General features: G+C 37.3%; 1 protein-coding gene across 28 annotated transcripts in view; it reads right to left on the bottom strand.

The window, feature by feature from the left end:
- Window positions 1–26,546, bottom strand: part of LOC129659044 (uncharacterized) — a 464,676-nt gene that overhangs the window by 113,524 nt on the left and 324,606 nt on the right. For 15 of the 28 annotated variants that reach the window (XM_055590067.1, XM_055590072.1, XM_055590073.1 and 12 more), the window contains one exon: window positions 14,391–14,844. The exons of 6 other annotated variants lie outside the window; for them this stretch is intronic. In XM_055590067.1, the coding sequence (XP_055446042.1) occupies window positions 14,430–14,844 (415 nt within the window). In that variant the 3' untranslated portion in view covers window positions 14,391–14,429. 7 more of the 28 variants (XM_055590084.1, XM_055590090.1, XM_055590087.1 and 4 more) reach the window with 5 other exon arrangements.

Raw genomic sequence — 26,546 nt, 5'->3', positions numbered from 1 at the left:
AGTCCATCCTAAAGGAGATCAGCCCTGGGTGTTCTTTGGAAGGACTGATGCTAAAGCTGAAACTCCAGTACTTTGGCCACCTCATGCGAAGAGTTGACTCATTGGAAAAGACTCTGATGCTGGGAGGGATTGGGGGCAGGAGGAGAAGGGGATGACAGAGGATGAGATGGCTGGATGGCATCACCGACTCAATGGACGTGAGTTTGAGTGAACTCTGGGAGTTGGTAATGGACAGGCAGGCCTGGCGTGCTGCAATTCATGGGGTCGCAAAGAGTCTGACACGACTGAGCGACTGAACTGAACGGAACTGAACTGATACTTATTTTGTGATCCCTTCTACCTACATTTTCTTGTTTCATTTCTATTTTGCTTCACATTTTTTCTATATATGTGATTTGTAACGTGTTTTGAACACTCTAAACATGTTCCTTTTAAGTGCTATTAGACTATTTTATAAAATCAATTTTGTTTCAAGTAAAATTATCTTTGAATTGTTGAATCTGCATTATTTAATATGCTCTTTCTTCATCTTTCTCCCAGGTTAATTTACCAAGTTAAGATATCAATGTTAGCAGCATGAGACCCTCTGTCTTTATGAGGGTTTGTAGGGATTTACTCTAAAAAGGAAGGGCTTTTCCCCTCCCTTCTTTCTTGCTCTTTCCCCTCATTTCCTGACATCCTTCTCTGTCAGGTACTTTTTCAATTAACTCCAGCCCCTCTACCTCTCCAGATTCCAAGTTAAGAAACAGATCTTAAAATAAGGATTTAGAGTGACTTTTACAAAGTTTGAGTCTACAGCACATCCAGTAGGGAACCAATGTGCTTTAAAAGTAGTGTATCTGGACCCCCGAATGTCACTAGTCCCACACTTCTACATAAAACCTAAATCTTGGCGGTGTTTATAGGACATTAGTTTGCTTTCCTTTTCTTTGACGGGGAGGGGTGGTGGTCCTCACTAAGGCACTGGTTTCATGAGTGACTCAGGTCTATTTCCTCATCATAAGGGCTGTTTTTCATCCCAGTTACCACCTGGAGGTGAATTCCAGACACCATGGTCCACCTGCAGACCTGGGGCCAAGTGGGTCTATAGTTTCACATTTACTCATAAACTTCCTTTATCTTTTCCATTTTTAGTACAAAGTGCAATTCATAAAACAAAAAAATTACTAAAAATTTTTGTTTTCTTCTCAATAATATCCATTCATAGGGAAAATAAATTTGTATGTATCAAAGTAATATTTTGATTAATTTAGAATAGAAATGACTTTTCTCCCCTCCCTTTTTTATTTGTATCACAACCTACCCAACTTTTTATAGTATCAGGGACTTAAGAATTATAATGCATTAGGAAAAATGAGCAATGTTTAAATAGATTAGCTATGATGGGATGGTGAAAAACTGAAGGAAAAAATAATCTTTAATATGTTATTGGGATTTTCCAGTATATATTCTGACTTTAATGTTTAGCATTTAGTAGTATGTATTTTTTGCAGAAATAATAAGTATTCATATTATGCTTTTTCTTCTGTACACTTACAAACATAATTCATTTTTGAAGTATAGTTAATTTACAATATTAAATTAGTTATAGGTGTATAACATAGCATTTCAAAATTTTATAGATCATACTCCATTTAAAGTTACTATAAAATATTAGCTATATTCCCTCTGTTGAATACTATATCCTTTTAGTATATTTATTTTACATATAGAAATCCAATTAATAGAGTGATAGTTTACAAAGAAAGAGCAGACGGAAGATTTAACTCTGTGAACATTAAGAGAATATGTCTAGGTTTAGTGTGTCAAACCAGATGATCTGCCCCCCACCCCCCACCAAAAAAAGAGCAAACAGAAATTAGGAAATTGACCCTATGAGCAAAACCTAAGGAATGTGAAAAACAAATTCCTTAGACTAAAGATAACCTAATAAAAGGAGGACTGATAAAAGACAATTAGATGTATGGAGTCAAATATCTATTTCTCTATAAACAACAATCAGAATGAGGGCAGGGAAGGAAGGAAGGAAGGAGAGAGGGAGGGAAGGAAAGGGAAGAAAGAAAGAGAGGGATGAAAACAAGGAGAGGTGGAGGAGGGAAAGGAAAAAAAGAAGAGAGGAGAAAGAGAGAGAGAGACAAGGCATGAAAGATAGGATGGGAATTTAGTGAATACACAAAACTCCTTGATTCTAAAGATTGTAAGCTATGAATGCAAAATCTTGGTCACTGGGGACTATTCAGCAAAGTGTAAACAGCTCTCTTTCTGAGCCAGTTTAAATATACTTAACTGGCAGCTTTAGCTGAGAACTTGACTTCCTGAAGTTCCTTCTAGTTTAGTCATTCTCCCTCACGTCTTGTAGCTAGACGGAGTGCCTCATAAAAGTTCTTTCAACTTCTGCATATTCTTGGCCTGAAAGTTGGAGGGAGTTCTGCTGAGATTTGCATTTCCGTATTACTGATCTAAGAGGTTTGTGAGCACACATAAACCTTTGGATACTGATTGGAATTGCACTCAAGAGCTTCTTGGGTTGTCTGCTACTTAATTAGACCTTCCACACAGGGAAAGAGCAATGAGCTGGTGCCCCATCTCCAGCAGATGCTTGTGCCAGATGTGCAGAGAAACACACACTCCATTTCCTATAATATTCTCTGTTGTTCATTTTTATACTGTAGCAAAGAAGCCTTTCTGAGAATACTCCTAGAATTTATGATGAAAACAAAAAATGTAAACACTAAAAGAGCTAATCTCTCTTTCAATATTTTTGCTGTGTATGCTTTTAATGTATATTCTCTCTTCTCTATTGTTCTACTGCTTATACTTTAACTTCTACACAGTCATTTCTGATGATTCTAAATTGGACTTCCTGTGCACCAAAAAGAGGCCTGATTATCCCCTATATCCCAGAGCACTGGATGATGATGCCTGAAATTCCACAGTCAGAAAATCTAGTCACTTTAGGGAAGGCTTTGATAAAATGTGATGTTGAGAGCATTGAGACTGATGGAGTGGAGAAACAGAGAAGAAAAGAACATTCCTGAGGAGATGTAAAAATTTTAAAGAAAAATAAACTAATAATAAATTATATCCATTGTGGTATTTTGCTAAAGGCAGTCTCTTTAAACCTTCTCATAAAGGCATTAGAGGGAGGAACTCAACCAGGACATCCAGGCAGGCAGCAAGTTTCACTGACTTAGAATTACTACAGATTTTGCCAGTAAAAATACCAATAATATCATTATTTGTTATTTGAAACCTTACTACATTGATGAAAGAATACATTTGAGAATGCTTTTCTAGAATTAGTTGAGTCTGCATTCAGGGGTCTCTTGGAATTGCAGTCATATTCCTACTTCATATAGAATGAGGTATAAGAGAGGGAGTATAGGATTTAAAGGTAAATAATATAGTAGTAACTATTCTATGTCACAGTCTCTGAGCTCCTGTGTGACACATGGAGTTTACAATTACTAACATACAGAGTCATTAAGTTCACATGATAAAAATACGCAAAGCATTGCATAGAGCTTAGTGCCCGTTTGGTGTCCAGTGAATATTAGCTTCCAACATTCTCTGACATAACTGCAGAAAGATCTATTTTGATCCACTTCTGAGAGTAATGAAAATTTTTTTAAAAAATCAACAAATGGGACCAAATTTAAGTTAAAAGCTTTTGCACAGCAAAGGAAACCATCAGCAGAACAGAAAGAAAACCCACAGAATGAGAGAAAATATTTGCAAATGAAGTGACTGACAAGGGATAAATCTGCAAAATATGCAGACAGCACATGCAGCTCAATAAAAAAAAAAAAAAAAAAAAACCCTGATCAAAAAAATGGGTGGAAGATCTAAACAGGCCTTTCTCTGAGGAAGACATACAGATGGCCAAGAGGCACATGAAAAGATGTTCAACATCATTAATTATTAGAGAAATGCAAATCAAAATTACAAAGAGATAGCACTTCACACTGGTTAGAACAGCCATCATCAAAAATTCTACAAACAATGGGACTTGCCTGCTGGTCAAGAGAAAACCCTAATTCAAAAAGATAGATGCACCCCAATGTTCACTGCAGCGCTATTTACAATAGCCGGGACATGGAAGCAACTTACATGTCCATCAACAGAGGAATGGATAAAGAAGATGTGGTACATATATACAATGAAATTTACTCAGCCATAAGAGAGAAAGAAATAATGCATTTGTAGCAACATGGATGGACCTAGAGATTGTCATACTGAGTGAAATAAGTCAGAGAAAGATAAGTATCATATATCACATATATCACTTATATGTGAAATCTATAAAAAAATAGTACGAACTTACAACTTACTTAAAAAACAGAAAACACATATAGAAAACAAACTTATGGTTAGTAAGCAGTAAAGATGGGGTTAAATTGGGAGATTCAGATATGATATACACACACTACTATATAGAAAAGATAACTATAAAGAACCTAATTATAGCACAGGGAACTCTATTCTGTGCTCTGTAACCACCTATATGGGAATGGAGTCTAGAAGACAATGACATATCAATATGTATGTGTATGGCAGATTCACTTTGATGTACACCTAAAACTAACACAACATTGTAAATCAACTATATTCTAATTTTTAAAAAATCAGGGTGCCAAACAAAATATAAAAGTTTGAATCATAATATTTAAAATGTTTATGAGCATATATCTGTATATTCACTGGGATAGGAAAGAAAATGCAGGAAGGGTGACAGGAAGGGAGATAAATTCCAGTTCTTGATACCCAGTTGTAATGTCTGAATTTGTTCAAATAAATATTTATAGCTCATGGAATTTAAAATTATTAATAAATCAGATGACCAATGAAAAAATAAATTAAAAACAGACAAATATTAGTTTCCTGCCCACTGCTACCACCCCCACTGCCTAAATTTTCTCTAAAGGATAATTTTTTCATAGTGAAATTGAAAGTATTATTAGTCACTCAATCATGTCTGTCTCTTCATGACCTCATGGACTGTAGCCCCCTAGGCTTCTCTGTCCATGGGATTCTCCAGACAAGAATATTGCTGTATGTTGCCATTCCCTTCTCCAGGGGATCTTTCCGACCCAGGGATCAAACCTGGCTCTCCTGCAATACAGGTGGATTCTCTACTGATAGGACCCATCCTTTATGTCTCCTCATGGGCTTCCCTGGTAGCTCAGCTGGTAAGAATCTGCCTACAATGCGGGAGACCTAGGTTTGATCCCTGGGTTGGGAAGAGACCCTGGAGAAGGGCATGGCAACCCACCCCAGTATTCTTGCCTGGAGAATCCCCATGGACAAAAGAGCCTGGCGGGCTATAGTCCATGGGGTCACAAAGAGTCGGACATGACTGAGTGACTAAGCACATTTGTTGTATGATAAATATCAGCTAATGATATCTTGCCTTTGGATTCTTAGATAAAACTATCTCACTCTTTTCTATCACAGTTTATGTAAAATCTAATGCCTTGTCAAAAATTTCAGCAAATTTCCCAAAACTTCCATTCATGGCTACATTTGGACACTAGTTTCTGACCCAGGGAGCTCTCATATTCCTTTACATTCCACCTTCTGCAGCTATGCATTTCTCCCAACTTGATGTGGATCCTTATACGAAAAAACTTATCCTTGATTTCTACCAAAAATTTACATAAGCAACAGAGGTAATACCACAGAGATGGAAGAACTCAGAACAATACATACCACTGTCCCTACACTTTTATTGCCTCTCTAGAATGGGAAATTTCTTACTGGACATCATTTTCCCCAGGTTCAGCCCCTAATCAAACTGCTTTGCCTTTTCTTCCAACTGTTTCCCTTCATTATTTTCATATTTACCCCCACTGCTAATTTCCATTCATCTCTTAGGTATCCATCCTGTATTTTCCCAGCTTGCTTCTTCAGAAGCTTTTCCTGTCTCTGTTAACTTAGTAGAGTACATTGTTTCTTCACCAAGAAGACCCTAGATTCCCCACTATTAAACTATATTTTTTATATCACTGTAAGAGTGCTGGATACGCTTACTGAAAGTGAGTATTTTGAATGACAATTCTTTTGTACCTTCTTTTTGTAAATGACTGAAATATAAAGGTGAACTGTCCTTCCGCAGGATATCAACACAAGCTTCATCTATTTTTTTCCTGTTTTTGTTGTTGTTCTATAGTGAGCTACTTTGAGTATTCACATATCATCGCTTTTAAACTGTACACTGAACCTCTGTGCAAGAATAAACAAACATATTATTATAGTCAAAACAAGTCTTTTTAAAAAGGAGGAAGAAAGGTAGGGGAAGGGTCAAAGGCAAAGTCAAGGCCAAGGGCAAGTCCAAACAGCTAGTGTGAGGCCAAGTTCAAAGTCAACCTCAAGTTCAATCCAAGGTCAAAGTCAAGGTCAAGTCTTTTTCCTTGTTTTAATAATTGCTCCAAATGATTCTGTTGCATGCTGAAGTTAGCAAAGCATTACTATAATGAACAAACTTTCACTGTATCCTCTTCTGTTTTAAAAAAAAATGGAGTTTAATTGCTTTACAATATTGTGTTAAGTTTCTGCTGTACAACATGGATCAGGTATAAGTTTACATATATTCCTTCCTTTTTTACTCTCCCTCCCATTCCACTCCTCTATAATCTATACCACTTTTGTAAAAAATTCTATTAAAAATCATTCTGAAGCATTTTCTTTTTTTTTAATTTATTTTTTTTTAAAAAAGACTAGAGCTATCCTATGATCCAGAAATCCCACTCCTGTGTGTATATCTTGAGAAAATCATGATTTTAAAAGATACATACACCCCAGTGTTCACTGCAGCACCGTTTACAATAGGCAAGATATGGAAGTCCCTAAATGTTCATCGGCAGAAGAATAGATAAATAAGATGTGGTACATATACACAAAGGAATACTACTCAGCCATAAAAAAAGAAGGAAATAATGTCATTGGCAGCAACGTGGATGGACCTGGAAATTCTCATACTGACTGAAGTAAGTCATACAGAGAGAAATATATGATATGGCTTATATAAAAAAATCTAAAAAAAAATGATACAAATGAACTTATTTATAAAACAGAAACACAGACTTAGAGAATGAATTTATGGTTACCAGGAAGAAAGGGCAGGGGAAGGATAGTTTGGGAGTTTGGGATTGGCACACTACTATATTTAAAATATATAACCAACAAAGACCTGCTATATAGCACAGGGAACTCAGCTCAATATTCTGTAATAACCAAAAAAGGAGAAAAATTGAAAAAGGATACTGGTATTGGTATAACCAAATCACTTTACTGTACATCTGTAAGTAACATATCATTGTTAATCAACTTTTCTCCAATATAAAATAAAAAATAAAAAAATAAAAATCCTATTAAAATTTTTTCTAAAGAAAAAGTCTTTCTATACTTGTTCATTTATTCCTAATACTTGAACTTTCAATACTAGAGCTCTCCAGTGCTGCTCTGACCCAACTAGACTGCAATCCTCATGAGGGGAGCAATGTTTGTTTTACCTACTGCTAAGTCCCTGACATAGTACAACAGTGTTTGGAGGTCTCTAATGCAAATGTGAGATAAAGCTTCAGGCTGGAGTTATCTGAAGATTCAACTAAGATGTGTGTGCACATGACCTCTTCATTCCTATGGTTGGCCTTTCAGTGCCCCTTTCTGAGGTCTCTATTAGAAGGTACTTGAATTTCTCTTTTGGTAGGTCAGGGCTCCAAGAGATAAAGGAAGTAAATACTAATCCTCTAACAGTCTGGGTATGAAATTAGCATAATGCTATAGACTGAGTGTTCCTGTTCCCCCAGAATTCATGGTAAATCCTAATGCTCAATGTATTTGGAGGCAAAGCCGTTGGGAATTGATTAGGTCATGAATGCTGCATAGCCTTTATGACTGTAACTGTGCCCTTATAAAAGAGACTCTAGAGAGTTCCCTGGAACCTCCTACCATGTGAGGATACAGTGAGAAAAGGGAATTCTAGGACTGAGGCAAACAAATTGACACAATAATCCTGTCTTCGAGATGAATCTCTCTAGTCCTTAATCTATGAAAAGATCCGGCACATGAACACTGAAGTAAATTTATATAATGGAGAAATACTATAGGTTGCTTTCTTTCATGAGAAATACTCATAATAATCTAGAATATCCTGTATACCAAATCTGTAAAACAGAAAGCATTATTCATTTTTAGCAGGAAGTTTCTTTTTAATATTAAACTAATTTCTTCTTTCTAATTGAACTTTTCTTTTTTCTCATGATTTCTTACTAAAAGATTTCCACACTTGTAAAAGGAAATATTTTTTTAAAAAAGAGACTAAAATTTATTTAGTAAAGTGCTTTACACCTTAGGATTGTGTATGTGGGGATTCTCTGTTCAAAACTGTCACTAAAATATACAAATAAAAAGACAACATGGTATAGATCTTAAGGCAGTATTGCAGATCATAAAGTTGTTTAATCCATCCTTCTTGTCCAAATCTACTCTAAGAAGCTGATAGTCTCAAAATCTATTGAAAATGAAAACAAAAAACTTCACATTCTTTTTTTTTTTAATTTTTTTAAATTTTATTTTATTTTTAAACTTTACATAATTGTATTAGTTTTGCCAAATATCAAAATGAATCTGCCACAGAATGTCACATATTCAGTGATATATTTGCCTTTCATTCTATAGTTAATCATTCTGTTAGAAACCTACTATGATTGAATATTATTATAGGTTAGTCTTAGCTTCTTTTTTAAATTTTATTTTATTATTAAAGTTCAGTTGTGCTAGGTTCAGGTGTACAACAAAATAGTTCTGTTACATATATTGTATATATAGATATACACACATATACATCTATATGTATATATATTCTTTTTTCAGTTTCTTTTCCCATATTACAAATAACTCAGGTTATTACAAAGTACTGAGTGCAATAATATATGAAAGTGAAAGTCACTCAGTGGTGTCCACCTCTTTGCAACCCCATGGACTATCAGTCCAGTTCAGTTCAGTCGATAGTCATGTCTGACTCTTTGTGACCCCATGGACAGCCTTGCTGTCCATCTCCAACTCCCCGAGTTTACTCAAACTCATGTCCATTGAGTCGCTGATACCATCCAACCATCTCAACCTCTGTTGTCACCTTCTCCCACCTTCAGTATTTCCCACCATCAGGGTCTTTTCAAATGAGTCAGTTCTTCACAACAGGTGCTTAAAGCATTGGCGCTTCAACTTCAGCATCAATCCTTCCAATGAATATTCAGGACCGATTTCCTTTAGGGTGGACTGGTTGTATCTCCTTGCAGTCCAGGGCACTCTCAAGAGTCTTCTCCAACACCACAGTTCAAAAGCATCAATTCTTCAGCACTCAGCTTTCTTTATAGTCCAACTCTCACATCCATACATGACTACTGGGAAAACCATAGCTTTGACTAGTAGGACTTTTGTTGGCAGAGTAATGTCTCTGCTTTTTAATGTGCTGTCTAGGTTGGTCATAATGAATTCTCCAGGCAAGAATACTGGAGTGGGTAGCTGTTCCCGTCTCCAGGGGATCTTCCCAAAACAGGGATTGAACCCAGGCTTCCCACATTGCAGGTGGATTCTTTACCAGCTGAGCAACCATGGAAGCCCAAGCATACTGGAGTGGGTAGCCTATCACTTCTCCAGTGGATCTTCCTGACTCAGGAATTGAACCAGGGTCTCCTGCATTGCAAGCAAATATTTACCAGCTGAGCAACCAGGGAAGCCCTTTAAATATATATAAATAAATAATATATAAATTATATAAAATAAAATTTTATATTTATATAAATATATAATATATAAAAATAAAACTATATAAATAATAATATATAAATACATATATGTGTGTGTAATATACTATATTATATACTATATATATTTATGTGTGTGTGTGTATATATATATATATACACACACACATACCAGGGAAGCCCTTCAAATATATATATATATGCAATATACTATATTATATACTATATCAAAATTGTATATTCTCACCCTGCTTATTTAAATTATATGCAGAGTACATCATGAGAAACGCTGGGCTGGATGAAGCACGCGCTGGATTCAAGATTGCCGGGAGAAATATCAATAACCTCAGATATGCAGATGTCATCATCCTTAGGGCAGAAAGCAAAGAGGAACTTAAGGGACTCTTGATGAAAGTGAAGGAGGAGAGAGAAAAAGTTGGCTTAAAACTCAACATTCAGAAAACTAAGATCATGACATCTGGTCCCATCACTTCATGGCAAATAGATGGGGAAACAGTGGAAACAGTGACAGATTTTATTTTGGGGGGCTCCAAAATCACTGCAGATGGTGATTATAGCCATGAAATTAAAAGATGCTTACTCCTTGGAAGGAAAGTTATGACCAACCTAGACAGCATATTAAAAAGCAGAGACATTACTTTGCCAACAAAGGTTCGTCTAGTCAAGGCTATGGTTTTTCCAGTGGTCATGTATGGATGTGAGAATTGGACTATAAAGTAAGCTGAACACTGAAGAATTCATGCTTTTGAACTGTGGTGTTGGAGAAGTCTCTTGAGATTCCCTTGGACTGCAAGGAAATCCAACCAGTCCATCCTAAAGGAAATCAGTCCTGAATATTCATTGGAAGGACTGATACTGAGGCTCCAATAGTTTGGCCACCTGATGCAAAGAACTGACTCATTTGAAAAGACCTTAATGCTGGGAGAGATTGAAGGCGGGAAGAGAAGGGGTGACAGAGGACAAGATGGTTGGATGGCATCACTGACTCAGTGGACATGGATTTGGGTGGAGTCCAGGAGTCGGTGATGTACAGGGGAGCAGTCCATGGGGTCGTGAAGAGTCAGACACCACTGAGTGACTGAACTTAATTGAATATTATATATATATACACACACAAAAAAAACATAGAGTTCCCTGTGCTACACAGTAGGTCCTTGTCATTTACCTGTTTTCTATATAGTAGTATACGTATGTTATGTATTCAGGGATATATTTTCTTTTCATTCTATAGTTTGTCATTCTGTTAGGACTCACTATGACTGAATGATATTATCACAGTTGAGGCTTAAGTTTCAATACCGTGTATATCTGCTTAAAAGGAAGGACTTAATTAGTCTCTCATCATCAAGTCCTTACATTTTGCCCTATGTTTATTATAGCATATTGTGTTTCCGAAAAGCAGATCCAGTATTTCAAATTTCCCTGGTGTCTGTTAGAAAGAACTCAGTAGTAGAGGATACTCAAAGGAGAATGTGAACTTGCAGTTTAAAATTAAAAACAAAATTATAATCCATGGCAATGAGTCTTACTTTATTTTCCTATTCCCCAATCCTCTTTAAGGACTAGGAAAATGGAATGGGGCCCAGATTTATGATAATAGCCAAGAGCATAATCACATAAATAGGGCACAGAGTCTGAAATCTTTGAGCTTATTCCCTGGCATTCCCCTGGTTGGTTAGGAATTGTCTGTGGGCGAGGGAGGTGTTTGAGTACATGCATAACCTAACACACGTTTCTCCCTAAAAAAGGAGAAGTATGATACAAACTTTAAATACTCTTTTAAATCTTTAATTAAAGTTTATATTGTTAGGAATGAGAATAATTATGCAAAGCTTCAGTTCAGTTCAGTCACTCAGTCATGTCCGACTCTTTGCCACCCCATGGACTGCAGCACACTAGGCCGCCCTGTCCATCACCAACTCCCAGAGTTTACTCAAACTCATGTCCGTTGAGTCAGTAATACCATCCAACCATCTCATCCTCTGTCATCCCCTTCTCCTCCCTCCTTCTATCTTTCCCAGCATCAGGGTCTTTTCAAATGAGTTAGTTCTTCACATCAGGTGGCCAAAGTACTGGAGTTTCAGCTTCAGCATCAGTCCTTTCAATGAATATTCAGGACTGATTTCCTTTAGGATGGTCAGATCTCCTTGCTGTAAAAGAGACTCTCAAGAGTCTTCTCCAATACCACAGTTCAAAAGCATCAATTCTTCAGTGCTCAGCTTTCTTTATGCAAAGCTTAGTTTAATATTATAAAAGCAATGGATAGACTTTAATATGATTTCACAAAAGAAGACTTTTATTTTGAAAATTCAAATTAGCACCAGAAATAACTGCAAACTTTACAATGAACCTTTTTCAAGATGAAGTTATAATTTTCTATCTATATTTAGTAATCAAGATAGATTTTGAATGACAATTATTATATTCTAAACTCTAAATAAGATTCCTAAAATACAGTCTAAAACATGAGAGTTTGGACTCCATTCTATCGCTTGTGACTTGAGGTCACAATTTTCTAAGACATGCACAAGTCATTCCTGAGTCATTTCATGAGTTAATGTGAAAAACAATCACCAAAGTTGTTAAACTTGTGACTTGATAAAAACAGATTCCTGCTATGAGGAAGAAACAGATGTGGAGAAGGTGCTTCTTAATGAAATCGTTTGCTGAAAAACAATAAAGAGATAACAGTATACATTGAAATGCTGTCACTTCCATTGTAATAAAATACAAACCTTTTATCCTGGGAGACTAAGAGAGATTGTAATTCAGTAGAGGAGAAACATGCAGACTGCTCTATCGATCAATACAAAGTAAAAGATAATTCATAATAGCCCACTTCAGAACAATTAATGTCTTTCATTCTAAGTTGAATGAAGAGGAGAAAATGAGGGCACAGACAAGATAGCAATAAAGAGAAAGAGAAGACATTGTTAAAACATGGTCCTTCAGTTATTTCCAGCACAAAACATTGACAAGAGTGGAGACCAGGGCAGTCAGGATGTGATTTATTTGCCTGTAGCTGGAATTGACTGATCCATCCTATCAAGAATATTCTGAAGTTATTAGATTAAATTTTGATTTAAAGGTATTTATTCATATTCACAGTTTATGTAGTACATTGGAATGATGATTTGGTTCTCTGGGGAAAAAAAATCTCTTAAGAGAGAAGACTATTTACTTTCATTTCTATTGAGCCATTATCAACCACAGTACAGTCAGACTGTCTCTTCAGGGTGAGGGCAAAACAACAGTATTTATTCAAGAACATTAAAAGACATATGCTAGAGTTCCTAAACCCTTAGTAAGCCTTCAAGTGGAACAGAAAATGCTTTTAAATATATTTAGTGAGAAGTTCTCATACAATAATTGTGTTTACCTCCAAGGGGATTCAAGTTTTCTAATCCCAAAATCAAGCCCAACAGAGTCAAATATTTGGATATGGAAAGTTATCTAAAAAATTTGACAAAACTATTTAAGCCCTGGAAAACAGGCACCGTGTACTACACAATACAATTTCTTGATGATCCTTCAATACTCCATATAGCTATTACTTATAATATAATGTCATTCCATGCTTTCATGGTCTTCATATAAAGTCATAAATTTGTATTTGTTAAAATTTAGATTAAAATAAAAATAGTGGTTCAAGCTATTTCAAGATTCAGAAATGCTAAATACTTAATTTATCCTAAGTCTTTGGAATACCTAGTCTATGCTAAAGTTTGGCATTAATATTATAAAACCTTTAGACATTGAAGAAAGTGAAAGTATCGCTAAATGAAAGACAAAATACATGACTAAAGATGCAGTATATGATTTTAGAACTGGACTTTTAAATTAACTGGCATCATACATTTTTCCAATGATTCAACTTGGATAACAATTATAACATTTCTTGAGATATATTAAGTTAATATGTGGGGCATAATTGGAACTAGACAGTTAGACTGTAGTATTAAAAAGGAATCAAGTAGTTTGAGTCTGCACAGAATGACCATTTAGAAATTTTTTTTTTTATTTTATTTTATTTTTAAACTTTACATAACTGTATCAGATTTGCCAAATATCAAAATGAATCCGCCACAGGTACAGAAATTTTTAAACCACACTTATGATTAATACTGGTAGATAGGCTTTAAAATATTTTGTGCTACTGAATAAATGTAAGGGATTTTTATAAATGGAAGTCTGAACTATACAATCATGAATGTGTCAAGGGGAATAAATACAGACTAACACAATGGAAGATTTCTTCACAATGGTGACCTAAACTGGGTCTTACAGCTTGAACAAGGAAAATTTATTTAAACCATGAAGAGAAATAAAATATGAATTCCAAATATTAAAAAAAAAACAGAAATTTGGTTAATTTATATTACAAAGGCAAGTGCCTAGAAACTCGCAGGCTAAAAATTTAAAGGGAACTTTTATGTTAACCCATCTACCCCTTTGTAAGTCTCCAGCTTCTGAAAGAATGCAGATATCTCAGCAGATGACAAAAGCACAAGTAATATGATGGCAATCCATTCTCCTCAAGGGAAGTTTTGCCCAGAAGTAGAAACACAAGTTTTTCTCAACAAGATATTTCAGGTGCTGTAATAGGGCAATTCAAAGAGAAACAAGAGTCTCAAGAAATTATCAAGGTATTTTCTTTGGCTCCAAAAGCACTGCAAATGGTGACTGCAGCCATGAAATTAAAAGACACTTGCTCCTGGGAAGAAAAGTTATGACCAACCTAGACAGCATATTAAAAAGCAGAGACATTACTTTGCCAACAAAGGTCCGTCTAGTCAAAGCTATGGTTTTTCCAGTAGTCATGTATGGATATGAGAGTTGGACCATAAAGAAAACTGAATGCTGAAGAATTGACTCTTTTGAACTGTGGTGTTGGAGGAGACTCTTGCTAGTCCCTTGGACTGCAAGGAGATCAAACCAGTCAATCCTAAAGAAAATCAGTCCTGAATATTCATTGGAAGGACAGATGCTGAAGTTGAAGCTCCAATACTTTGGCCACCTGATGCGAAGAACGGACTCCCTGGAAAAGATCCTGATGCTGGGAAAGATAGAAGGTAGGAGGAAAAGGAGATGACAGAGGACAAGATGGTTAAATGGCATCACCGAATCAATGGATATGAGTTTGAGCAAGCTCCAGGAGATAGTGAAGGACAGGGAATCCTGGCATGCTGCAGTCCATGGGGTCGTAAAGAGTTGGACACGACTGAGTGACTGAACAGCAACAACAAAATTTAGGTAACAAGATGGCCACATCTGGAAATCACAGAACTTTTGCTTTAATTGAAAAGATGTTATTACCAGTCAGAACAGTCTTGGTGGTACAGTTTGGAACTCTGAGCTGTGTAACAGAGTTTATTTTATGTCTACCCAAGTGGCTAGCAAAACCATATTGTCAAAAGCAAGGTTTTATCTGAAATATTTATATCCAGTGTAATGAAAATGGTACTGGGTAAAAATAGTTCAGTAAATGAAAATTCTAGAAGGCATCCAGTACTCCTTGCCACACTGGTTGGCATTAAAATCCTTCTCAGTTAGTAATCACTTTATTACTTTTCTGAATTACTTTATCCAAATGTTCAAGAAATACTGCTATGGTAATATATCTCTTGAGGTACATTTACTACTGCTTTCATATTTTCTATACTTTCATTCTTTTTAGTTTGCTATATTTTACTGGTCTAAAACTTCATCATGTTTGCACATATATCCTATTTTGTCCAGTTTTTGTAAGTCTTCAAAAAAAACGCTCTTGTGAAGGACTGCTCATATCACAGATAAAAATTAAGGTTCTATTTTTTTTCAAGACCTAGAATTTCATGTACACATTAAGATAAAACAAAAATTTCCACCTGCCTAACATTATGACCCAGACACAAGATCAGAAAGAGAAAGCAACAGCTATTGTTATCTTCTTTAGTTTAAAATAATCACTGATATTTTATTTTGGTATGCAAGTAAAAACTTGCATTGTTAGCAAGAAGAAAGAAAAAAAAATACCTCTGTTGGGGCAAGGTGAGATTCCCACCCGTGTTTTAAAGTGCATCTATTGTAATCATGCAAACTTACATTTTACAGTAATTTATAGAGAAGGCAATGGCAACCCACTCCAGTACTCTTGCCTGGAAAATCCCATGGACAGAGGAGCCTGGAGGGCTGCAGTCCATGGGGTCGCAAGGTGTCGGATACAACTGAGAGACTTCACTTTTACTTTCATGCATTGGAGAAGGAAATGGCAACCCACTCCAGTATTCTTGCCTGGAGAATCCCAGGGACAGGGGAGCCTGTTGGGCTGCTGTCTCTGGGGTCGCATAGAGTTGGACACGACTGAAGCGACTTAGCAGAAGCAGCAGCAACAACATACAGACACTAATATTGTTTCTTATCTAAGTGATGACTGTCTAAATGCCTAAATCAGAATTTGTTATTGAATTACACAGACCTTCCATTAAGCGCCATTGAGATTGATGCCTTTTGATTTCAACCTTAATTTTAAGACCAAATGTAAGATACTTGAAGCTAATGCTATTAAACCACTCTCAGACTTTTTATTACTGGTTAGGAACATAAATTCAGCCTTGAACTCTCCTTTTAAGTCACATGACATTTATCTGATAGTGGCCACAATGTCCTCTCTGTAGGAATCTAAAGACCTGTATCTGCTAGTTCTCATCAGATAGCAAAGTTCAAGGCGATGGAGGTCAAAAGTGAAATTAAACCATGAATACTGCTCACAGTAGGGAAAGGGGAAAATGGTTAAAGAAACAAAGGTGGACTCGTAGGAACAAAATGTCAAAAGTGAATCTACAGAAAATGTGCAGAGGTGTACGTGCCCAGAAATAAGTATGAACAAAGGGGACAGCCCCTAAATATACTCTAGGAAACCAATGTTGGAGTCAAAGAGACCTTTATTTCACTCTAGGGTTTTCCTTTACTCTATGCTTTCAGACCTAGATTCCAGGATGACAAAGAAAAGCCATTATATCTTCTAAGTGAGAGCACTTCTGCTATTGGAAGATAGAAGTACCAACTCTTCAGTAGTCTTATTAATTCTAATCACATATCATGTTATTTGCCCAAAATTCAAAAAGTACAAGTTGACCCTTCATTTAACCCTTCACAAGTCCAGGCATTTATCTTTGTCATGTGAATTTTTTGCCTCTTCATTTTAATAAATCAATACTATAGATCATGACAGAGCAGTACATAATACACTGCTGCTGCTGCTGCTAAGTCACTCAGTCGTGTCCGACTCTGTGCGACCCCATAGACAGCAGCCCACCAGGCTCCCTTGTCCCTGGGGTTCTCCAGGCAAGAACACTGGAGTGGGTTGCCATTTCCTTCTCCAATGCATGAAAGTGAAAAGTGAAAGTGAAGTCGCTCAGTCCTATCCGACTCTTCGCGACCCCATGGCCTGCAGCCTACCAGGCTCCTCCGTCCATGGGATTTTCCAGGCAAGAGTACAGGAGTGGGGTGCCATCGCCTTCTCCGTCATAATACACTGGTCCTGTCTTAATTTATCAGTTTTTTAAATTACTTTATTTTAGGTAATATTACTTTACTTCTTTGGCTATAGGATTGTATTTAGGTCTGAATCAATAGAGCACATTACTGTCTTAACTAGGTATATAGTTATTTTCTCTGTATAGTTTTGTATATTTAGGTAGTTGGCAAATTCTTTGAGGACATATTCAATATATCCTACCACCAGGTATATTTTTCTGTGCCCAGCATAGGGTTTTGAATAGATGACCCAATGGTCACTGAAAAATTTAAAGCTAAATTAAAACACACACATACATCATTACCTTAATGCATCACTCTATCCAATAAATATAGAAAGCAAGTAGATCAGAAGTATATTTTATCTTTCTCAACCCACATGTTCACTCTTCTCCATGATCCCCTCATACTTTAATAAATTAGCAATAAAATAAAACAATTTAGTAATAAGCATTTTACTACCAGCACACAAGGAGCATTTCTGTTCTCAGAATTTACATGTATTTTTAACTGCATCTTCCCATTATGTTACTGATTATTTAAAATAAATATGACCATTGTGATTCAACTACTGATTTATATATTTTTTAAGCTGAAATAAACAAGATATTTTATCTTTTCAAGGTCATCCAAATGACTGCAATGAGTTGAAAAAAGCAAGAATGTCACTCAGCTTGAAATAAAAATTATGGCTCTGAATTCAGAACAAAGGTTAGAACATTAAAGTTTCCTTTACTTCTCATGTCTGACTTAACTCTATGCTGTAAAATTAAATGTAAGATAAAAAAAAATTATTTTCTCTCCAAAAATATTCTAGTTAAAAATAATTTTACTTGAATTTCTTGTGATTCTAGTATGTAGATGGCCACATAGGAGAGACCACAGATGTTGGCAGCACCAAGCCTTATATTTGAACTTCACTAGCCATACGACCTGTGACAGGGTCCTTTATTCCCTGACAAAATGCTATTGTCATTCTTGACTGTAAATGTTTAACTAAGATTGAGAACTTCTGTCTTTGCCTTAAAATTTTATTCTCTTTGTTCAGCCTGGGTGATCTCATTGACTTCCATTGTTTTCACTTCTATTTGTAAGTTGGTAACAAAAATCTTGCTTGAGATTTTCAGCTTTTGTAGCATAGACAATTCCAGTCAACCTGCTCAACAACCCCGTCTTCCCTTTTTCTCCTCCTGTATCTTCCCTCAGTAGGTACAGAACTGATTGCCCTGTGATCTACTGTCTAATACACTCATTTTTTCTCCTCTGCTTCAGGTACAAGAGCAGCTGTTCATGAGATTTTAGCCTTTCCATTCTCTTGCTTACATACTTCAGTGAATCCCAACAACTTACAAAAGTTAGTATTATGAGATTTAAATCCTGTCTTTTAGGACCTCTATGTACTAAACCTTGTTTACCTCTCCAATTTCCCCTCTCACCATTTCTCCCCTCACTTATTTTGCTCACACTGAGTTATTTACAGTTCTCCACAAATATCAGGATATTTCCAATTACTCTTTCTTCATGTTTCTCTACTCACTTATACCTTCCTCAACCCTCCAACTCAGAGAAGACAATGGCACCCCACTCTAGTACTCTTGCCTAGAAAATCCCATAGATGGAGGAGCCTGGTGGGCTGTAGTCCATGGGGTCACTAGAGTCAGACACGACTAAGCGACTTTTTCACTTTCATGCATTGGAGAAGGAAATGGCAACCCACTCCAGTGTTCTTGCCTGGAGAATCCCAGGGATGGGGGAGCCTGGTGGGCTGCCATCTATGGGGTCACAGAGAGTCGGACATGACTGAAGCAACTTAGCAGCAGCAGCAGCAGCAGCAACCCTCCAACTAAATAACATCATCTCTTCAGACACAGATCATGTGTCATCTCCTGCCGAAAACAAAAGTCTTCTCTAATTCCCTTTCCTCGCTTGCTCTGATTAATATGCAATAAAAACCCAGTAACAATTCTATGGCAGCACACCGCATTTATTTTTGAAATAATCTCTGCCTATATCTATGTTTCCTTATTTCTCCATGGTTCTTATCATTCGATTCCTGAGCATGTAAGAGGTATTCAGTGAGGATCTGAAGGATGAATGAATAAATATATAATATCTGAGCTAGGCTTTAAGAAGATAAGCAAGATAGTGACTTGTGCAAGTGGCAGAAAGGTTGTTCCAGGCACTGCCACACCCTGAGCCCACAAGTGAGGAGGAAACCAGAGCACATACCAGTCAATGTAAAGTCAGTCAAAGGGAAAATGGTTCAGACAGCATGAACCATTCAGTAGCAATGGCTACTGCCACCTGGCTGTGTCCTCTCAGGGTACTTTAAAGTGTCCAGAGACCCTTCTCCAATCCAGGTAGCCTTCTATACCTCAGCACTTAATATGGATAATGAGAAGATTTGTTAAGAATTGCTGACTTCATACTTTACAATAAATATTATATAAAATCAACCAAAGTATCATTTCACAATCATATACCAGGAAGAATAGAGCCCTGTCTATGTCCAATTCCCACTTGATCAGGAGTTGAGAAGTCTTGTTCATGGATTACTACCATGAATAATCTGTTCCTCTTGTCAGGGAACGTCTCTGGTCTGGATTTCAGCACTCTCTCATTGTCTTCATACCACACCATTCTGTGCTGACTGCTTTCATCCTTGCACTGCAGAATTTTTTCAGTCTTTGCTTTAAGGTCACCTTAAGTATTCTTTTTTTTTTTTTTTTTTTTTTTTTAATCAAAGTGATGGTTAAGCTAGTTTTGTTCCTCTCTGTTATGCTCTACAAACTGTCTGGCCTGCATCACTTGGTACTGTAGACTGATTTCTTTCTATTTGGGGGGACCCGAATTTCTCTGTCTCTAATCTTAGGACATTGTGTTCTCTAGCCATCTGTTCCAGGGTTCTGCCTACACAGCAGAGATGGGGGAAATGTTTTATATCCTTCTTCTGTTGGGAAGAGTAGCTTCCCGATTGAGTGTGAACTAACAGCAGAACCCCTACCGCATGGGAATGTGGAGGTCATGACATTTCAGATACAACACAGTGATACCCACTCCTAAGTCCCTCAACTCTGTTCATCTCCAATGGACAACCTCATACTCAATGTCATGAAACTGAACAGGAACATTTGTGGCAGCAAAACAGAATTTATGAAGCTATTAAATTTGCAAAGTCAGATGAAGTCAAAAATCATGGAGAGTTTTAAATGAAGAGCTGCATAAAGACTGGATAATCAAATAAAGGTAATTCCATGAAAATTGTAACATCAAGACTTACTCTTACAATAGTGAGATATATCTTATTTTTACTTTCACATCGAGACTCTTGGTGGGTGCAAATGTTGTCAGTATGTAAATCAGCTTGGTCAAAAACATATCATGTGCTTCAAAATTCTAAACACACTTTTCCTAAACATTAGCTGGAATTTTCCATTAAAAGGCATGACTTTTTTTTTTATAACCAACTACAAAAACTTTACTTTTCCAGGTTGTTTTAATACTAAAAATAAATAGCTCCTGGTCACCCATGCATTTATACAAGAGTAGTATCCACAGCAGTTATTGCTGAAGGACAGCTATACCTTCTGAAAGCATAAAAATAGGCTTGAATTCACCCTTGAAAAATTGAAAACTCATAGTGGCATGTGTTATGTTTGATAACAGTGTTACTTGGCAGAACAAATTAGTGATGTCCAATCAACATCAAAAAGGACACTGGAACATATCAGACAGAAAGTTATTTTGACACATTGGAAATGTAGTATGTATATTAAAAAAAAAGACTCAGTTGAGCTTAATTTAATTTTATACAAATTTGATCTTCTGTAGATAAATGTGACATCTCTAATTTTAATGAGGTATCCTCAGCATTTAATTATCAGTGATTCATTGAAATGTTTTGGCTATCATGACACTTGATTGTTTTTCTTTTTGTTACTACTGGGTTCTCTGTGTAGTGTGGTAAATATATCTCTATTTCAGAGATGAAGGAAAATATCCAGTAGGGTCTTAATACTGTAAAACATTAAATAAAATATATGTAAATTACATTTCTCTGATATTATAAAATGTTCACCTATCTTGTTCGCATTGGTTATTTTGTCATTAGTATGCCTTGCCTTTAAACAATGTTAATAGATACTTTCTCACAAGTGTTCAAATGACTATGTAGAAATGACTAGCTCATAATAGTTTCTTTTTATACATATAAAATTGTTACTTCAGTATTTCAATGTTCTAGATAGAAAAACCTCAAGACAGTTTGCATACATATAGAAGAATGACTTCCATGGATATTTTCCTTTGAAAAATATCCACATATTGAAATATAATACCAATTTCAAATTTTTGCCTTGAAATGTTAAAAGGCTCAGTATTATAGAAGTTGCTCTCATTTATGATTTGGAAAACATAAAATGCTACCAAATGTACCATGATGCCAATATGAATGAATTTTTCTGACAGTGCTGAAGATAATGTGGCATGCCACCCACATCGTCTCTTTAGGAAGGAAGCATCCATCCCCCACATGCAAGGACTTCTGACTGTTGAATCAAGGAGATTCACCTCCTTGTCACCCTTGAAAGACTACAACTTCAGACCTCCACTGGGATCTGGTGAGGCCTGTGCTGAAAATACAGCCCTTTTCAAATTACCCCTCTGGCCACCCCCACTACCCTGACATTCTCACAGGAATTAAGGGTATTTCCTAGTGTATCTACTGCATGTAAATGTCTACCTTAGAATCTATTTCCTGGGGAAAATGATCTATGAAAACTAGCACTGGGAAACAGACACTAAAATGAGGTTTGGGGACCATACCATCCACTGTCCAGATACCATCCATCGCTGGTGTTAGATGAAACAAAGAGTCTCTGGCCTGTGATCTTCTCCACTGGTGAACTGGATAGGTTGGGGAAGGGGAAGCTCTGGTGAGTACACTAACTTAGACACTCCCAGAGTTTCAGGGAAGTGGCAGTCATAATTACAACAGAGGCAGATGGTTCTTGCTGGATGCTACTGATGTATTAGAGAAAAAATATAAAAAGAAGAGTAGAGGATGCTTAATTACCAATTCAAGGAAAAGTGTGACAGCTAGATGATCTCCCTGGTAAAATAAAAAAGTATCTTGTCTCCCTCATCCTGAAAGCAGTAAAGGCTAAGGATCAGACCCAGAACTTAAGAGTAGTAATGCTCTCAGGAAAACTCAGTTCTCACCTCCAGCAAGTCTATTATGCCAAGGTCAGATTCATTGTTGGGAAGGAGTGGGAATCTAAGATTAAGTTTGGAAAATCTGATTTTCCAGACCAATAGCCCCATGCGAGCCACAGCCCTCTGGTCCTTCACAAGTGGCTCTCTGCACTTAAGTTAAAGGTTGGTGCTCCTTCTACTCACCAGAACATCAAGTTAGAACTTATTTATATGAGGGCATTATACATGATGCAAACAATAGATTCCAAGCAAGGACATTGGAGACAGATGTTGACACTGTATTAAGATGGCTCTTAGAATCATAATAAATGATTCTATGAAATAAAATGAAATAAAAATGACAAAAATGTCATGGAAAATTGTGGAAGAGTTCAAAAGGCTCAGAGATTAGACATGCTAGAGTAGGTATACTATACAAAGTCAGACCAAAAGTCCACCAGATAACTATATTTCACAGAGAAGACACAGAGGTGCCTCTGTTTAGCAAAGTGCTAAAAAATGTGTTTGTGAGAAGGGTACCAACCAGCATTATTAGGAAGCTCGGTGGTGGCTGTCATCTGTAGGATAAGGGGATCAGTAGGAGATGCTGTTACAGAAACGACTCCCCTGACAGCAGGGGATGGTATCATCTCCCAACCAGGAAGGCCATATGGTGTCACTTAACCATCAGAAACAAAGTTGGAGCCATGATCCTAATGAGCAGCAAGGCTGAACAAGCAGTCAGCATGGCCTGACTCAAAACCTTAGAGACGGTTAATGGAACACAGTGTCCTTGGGGAAAGACAGTGTTTTGCTCCATCATCACAAAGAAATGAAAGATGGATGGTCAGGAGACTAAGAGTGGCTACCCTTTTAAAACTCACCATCTCTAGCAGAGGATCCAGACCTGAGCCAGTTTGCAGATCCAGAACCCCTTGATTAAAGAGCAGCTCAGGTCTAATGTAGGGTGGCTCAGTCAGTAAAGAATATGCCTACAATGCAAGAGACTGCCTGCAGCACAGGAGACCTGGGTTCGATCCCTGGGTCAGGAAGATCCCTTGGAGAAGGGAACAACAACCCACTCCAGTATTTTTGCCTGGGAAATCTCATGGACAGAGGAGCCTGGAGGGCTACAGTTCATGGAGTCATACAAGTCCCTGTCTTACTACAGAAAGGGTATGTAGTAAAATTTCCTCCAGCATTTTACCAAAGGAACCTTTGGCCATCTACGAAAGTAACTTCACTTTGAGGAAAAAGAGAATAGGTGGATTTGATTTATGACTCTTAGACACAGTGCTTGAGCTGACAATTACGGTTACATCCAGGTAACTGAAGTGTCAACATATCCACTCCCTGTCTCCACCTCTGTTATCTGAGAGGATGTGGAAGCCAGGCAGTAACTGTCCTGGCCTGGATCTGGCTTCAGTCTAGGTCTACCAATGTATTTTATGGTAATTTCCTTGATCCCTGAATGCATAATGGAAATGGATGTCTAGTGCAATTGTCAGAATTCCCACACTGGTTCCATGGTTTGTGAGGCAGGAGCTATTAAAGAAGGGACAGCCAGATGGGAGCCTCTGAAACTCAACCCCCTCCCAGCCAAGATATTAAGAAGCCAGATTGTATCTCAGGAAGAATTATCTAAATATTTAAAAGGTGACTCGATGGACGTGAGTCTGAGTGAACTCCGGGAGTTGGTGATAGACAGGAAGGCCTGGCGTGCTGCGATTCATGGGGTCGCAAACAGTCGGACACGACTGAGTAACTGGACTGAACTGAACTGAACTGAACTGAAAGAGCTGTTGGTCCCTTCATATCATCATTTATTCTCCACACTGGCTCTCACACCAAACAGATCCTGAAGGATGAGAGTGGACTACTGCAAATTCAGTCAGGTAATAGTCCCAGTTGCAGCTTCTGAAACTGATGTTCTATTTTTGCTAAATCAATAGACCTGAGGTAAACTACCATTAATATGAAGAATGCACTCTTTCCTTGTACCTATTAAAAAGCAGTTCACATTGACATGGGATTGACTACAGTATATATTTTCAAGTTTCCCCCAGGGTTAGGTTTACTCTCCTGCACTTTGTTATATTGTCTGAAGTTCTCTGCTACGTTAAATCAACCTCAGAATATTACGTGAGTCCCTACATCAATGACAACAAGTTTGTCAAACAAGCTTACTTGTTCATCAATTTGGTTAATTAAATGAACTGAAAGCAAGTTAATCAAACCAAAATACACTTTGTACTAAATATGTTGGAGGCCTCCATGAAGTACATACACTGTACAAGGTTTTTAATCAGTGAACTCTTTCTATGTCCTGTGCCCTGGGGCATTCTTGGACATGTCCTTTGTAAAGCATGGATTATCACCTCTCCCACTGCTAAGGAAACAAAACCTAGCTGGACTCCAGGATTTGCTCCAAATCCAGTAAAGCCATGTCCTATGTCCTGGATTACATAGAAGGCTGCCAGCACCAAGGGGACCAAGAAGAGAACAGACCTCCACAGCAGGCCCAGCTTTCAGTACAGGCCTGTCTGCCTCTTGGGCTACATGATCCAGGAGACCCTATGGCTTCAGAGGTATATATGATAAGAAAAGATGCCATGTAGAGAATTATCCAGCAGTAAAATTACAACACAGACTGCTAGAGTCCTTGATAAAGGCCATGCCATCTGTGGCAGAGAGTTAAATAGCATTTGAAATGTAACCTGTATTGGCCTTCTGGGCCTTGATGGAGATAAGGCAAATGACCATGCAGCCAGAGGAACTCATAATGGGTTGCATTCTGTCCTGTTGTAAGGGGGCACCCAACCATAATCCCTTGTAAGATCAGATGGAACCTGTGGGATAGGGCAGGAGCAGGTACAGAAGGCACAAGGGTCTGTTCATAAATAGTTGAAACAGATTTTGGCCTCTCTCAGCTCACTATAACTATGTCAGGAGGACCCCTTAAAACTAGATGATGGAGGGGAAAAAAAAAGTCACTCTGGAATCATAGATAACATCAGCTCAGTATGAATTTGAAAGAAAATCTGCTAATGCAGGTTATCATCACCCAGGGATGGTTATGAAAGTCAGTCATAGGGAAGAGTCTTTGCAATGACCAGAGCTTCAGACAGGATAGACCATCTACTTTGTGTGGGGAAAATGGCCTGGATTAAGAAGATTTATAACCTGATAGAAAGCAGAGACTGACTTGGCTATTGGGTCATGGATGTGAAAAGATAAAGGCTGGAAGACTAGGAGGTCTGGAGAAAATGTGGATATATAGATCCAAATGAACTTGTTTATATTGTATGTTAAAGGCTATCCAAGAGCATCTACCATAGAAATGGCACCAATAACACAGACACAATGGCTCAGCCACTTGGTATCCACCAGCTTCTGTTACTGGCCATCACAATGCTCTGGATTCATGAATAGTAGCATGGGGTCTCATTCATTAAGGCTGATTTCACTACTACCAGTGTTGAATGTCTTGAGTTTCAGCAACAGAAACCAAATCCCAGGTCTCAAAATACAGTACACATTAGTAACTATTTAATAATTGGCTGTCAGAGGAAAAAAAGTCTTTGTCTCTGTGATATTACTATTTTCTGCATGGTGAATTTGAAGTTACCAAGAGGTCACTACTGAACTTAGAGGCATAAAGAGAAGGGCACAGTCACCAGTTGAGACAAAACTAAAAGCAAACACTGCCACAGTGGCAAGCTGATTACACGGAAAACTTTTCATCTTGGAATTGAATCATCCTAACTGAGATCATTAATTATGTATATATTCCATCACTGGCTGCTTCTCATATCCACAAGGCTTAAATGAGCATTAGTATCTATGTGAAGGTCAACAGAATGTTTAAACCCTTGACATGAGGTCCCATATATCATCATACTCAATGTTAAAGAACCTCTTCCCAGCATAGGAAAAGTTGCAAAGGGAACATGTTCATGGAATAGAGTGATTCATCACATCAGTCCTAAAGGAAATCAACCCCAGAATATTCTTTAGAAGGACTGATGCTGAAGCTCCAATACTTTG

The sequence above is a fragment of the Bubalus kerabau genome, chromosome 8 (assembly GCF_029407905.1).
Source record: "Bubalus kerabau isolate K-KA32 ecotype Philippines breed swamp buffalo chromosome 8, PCC_UOA_SB_1v2, whole genome shotgun sequence".
Taxonomy (NCBI): domain Eukaryota; kingdom Metazoa; phylum Chordata; class Mammalia; order Artiodactyla; family Bovidae; genus Bubalus; species Bubalus kerabau.
The sequence above is the reverse complement of the archived record's forward strand: the minus strand, read 5'-3'. Positions and strand labels throughout refer to the sequence as shown.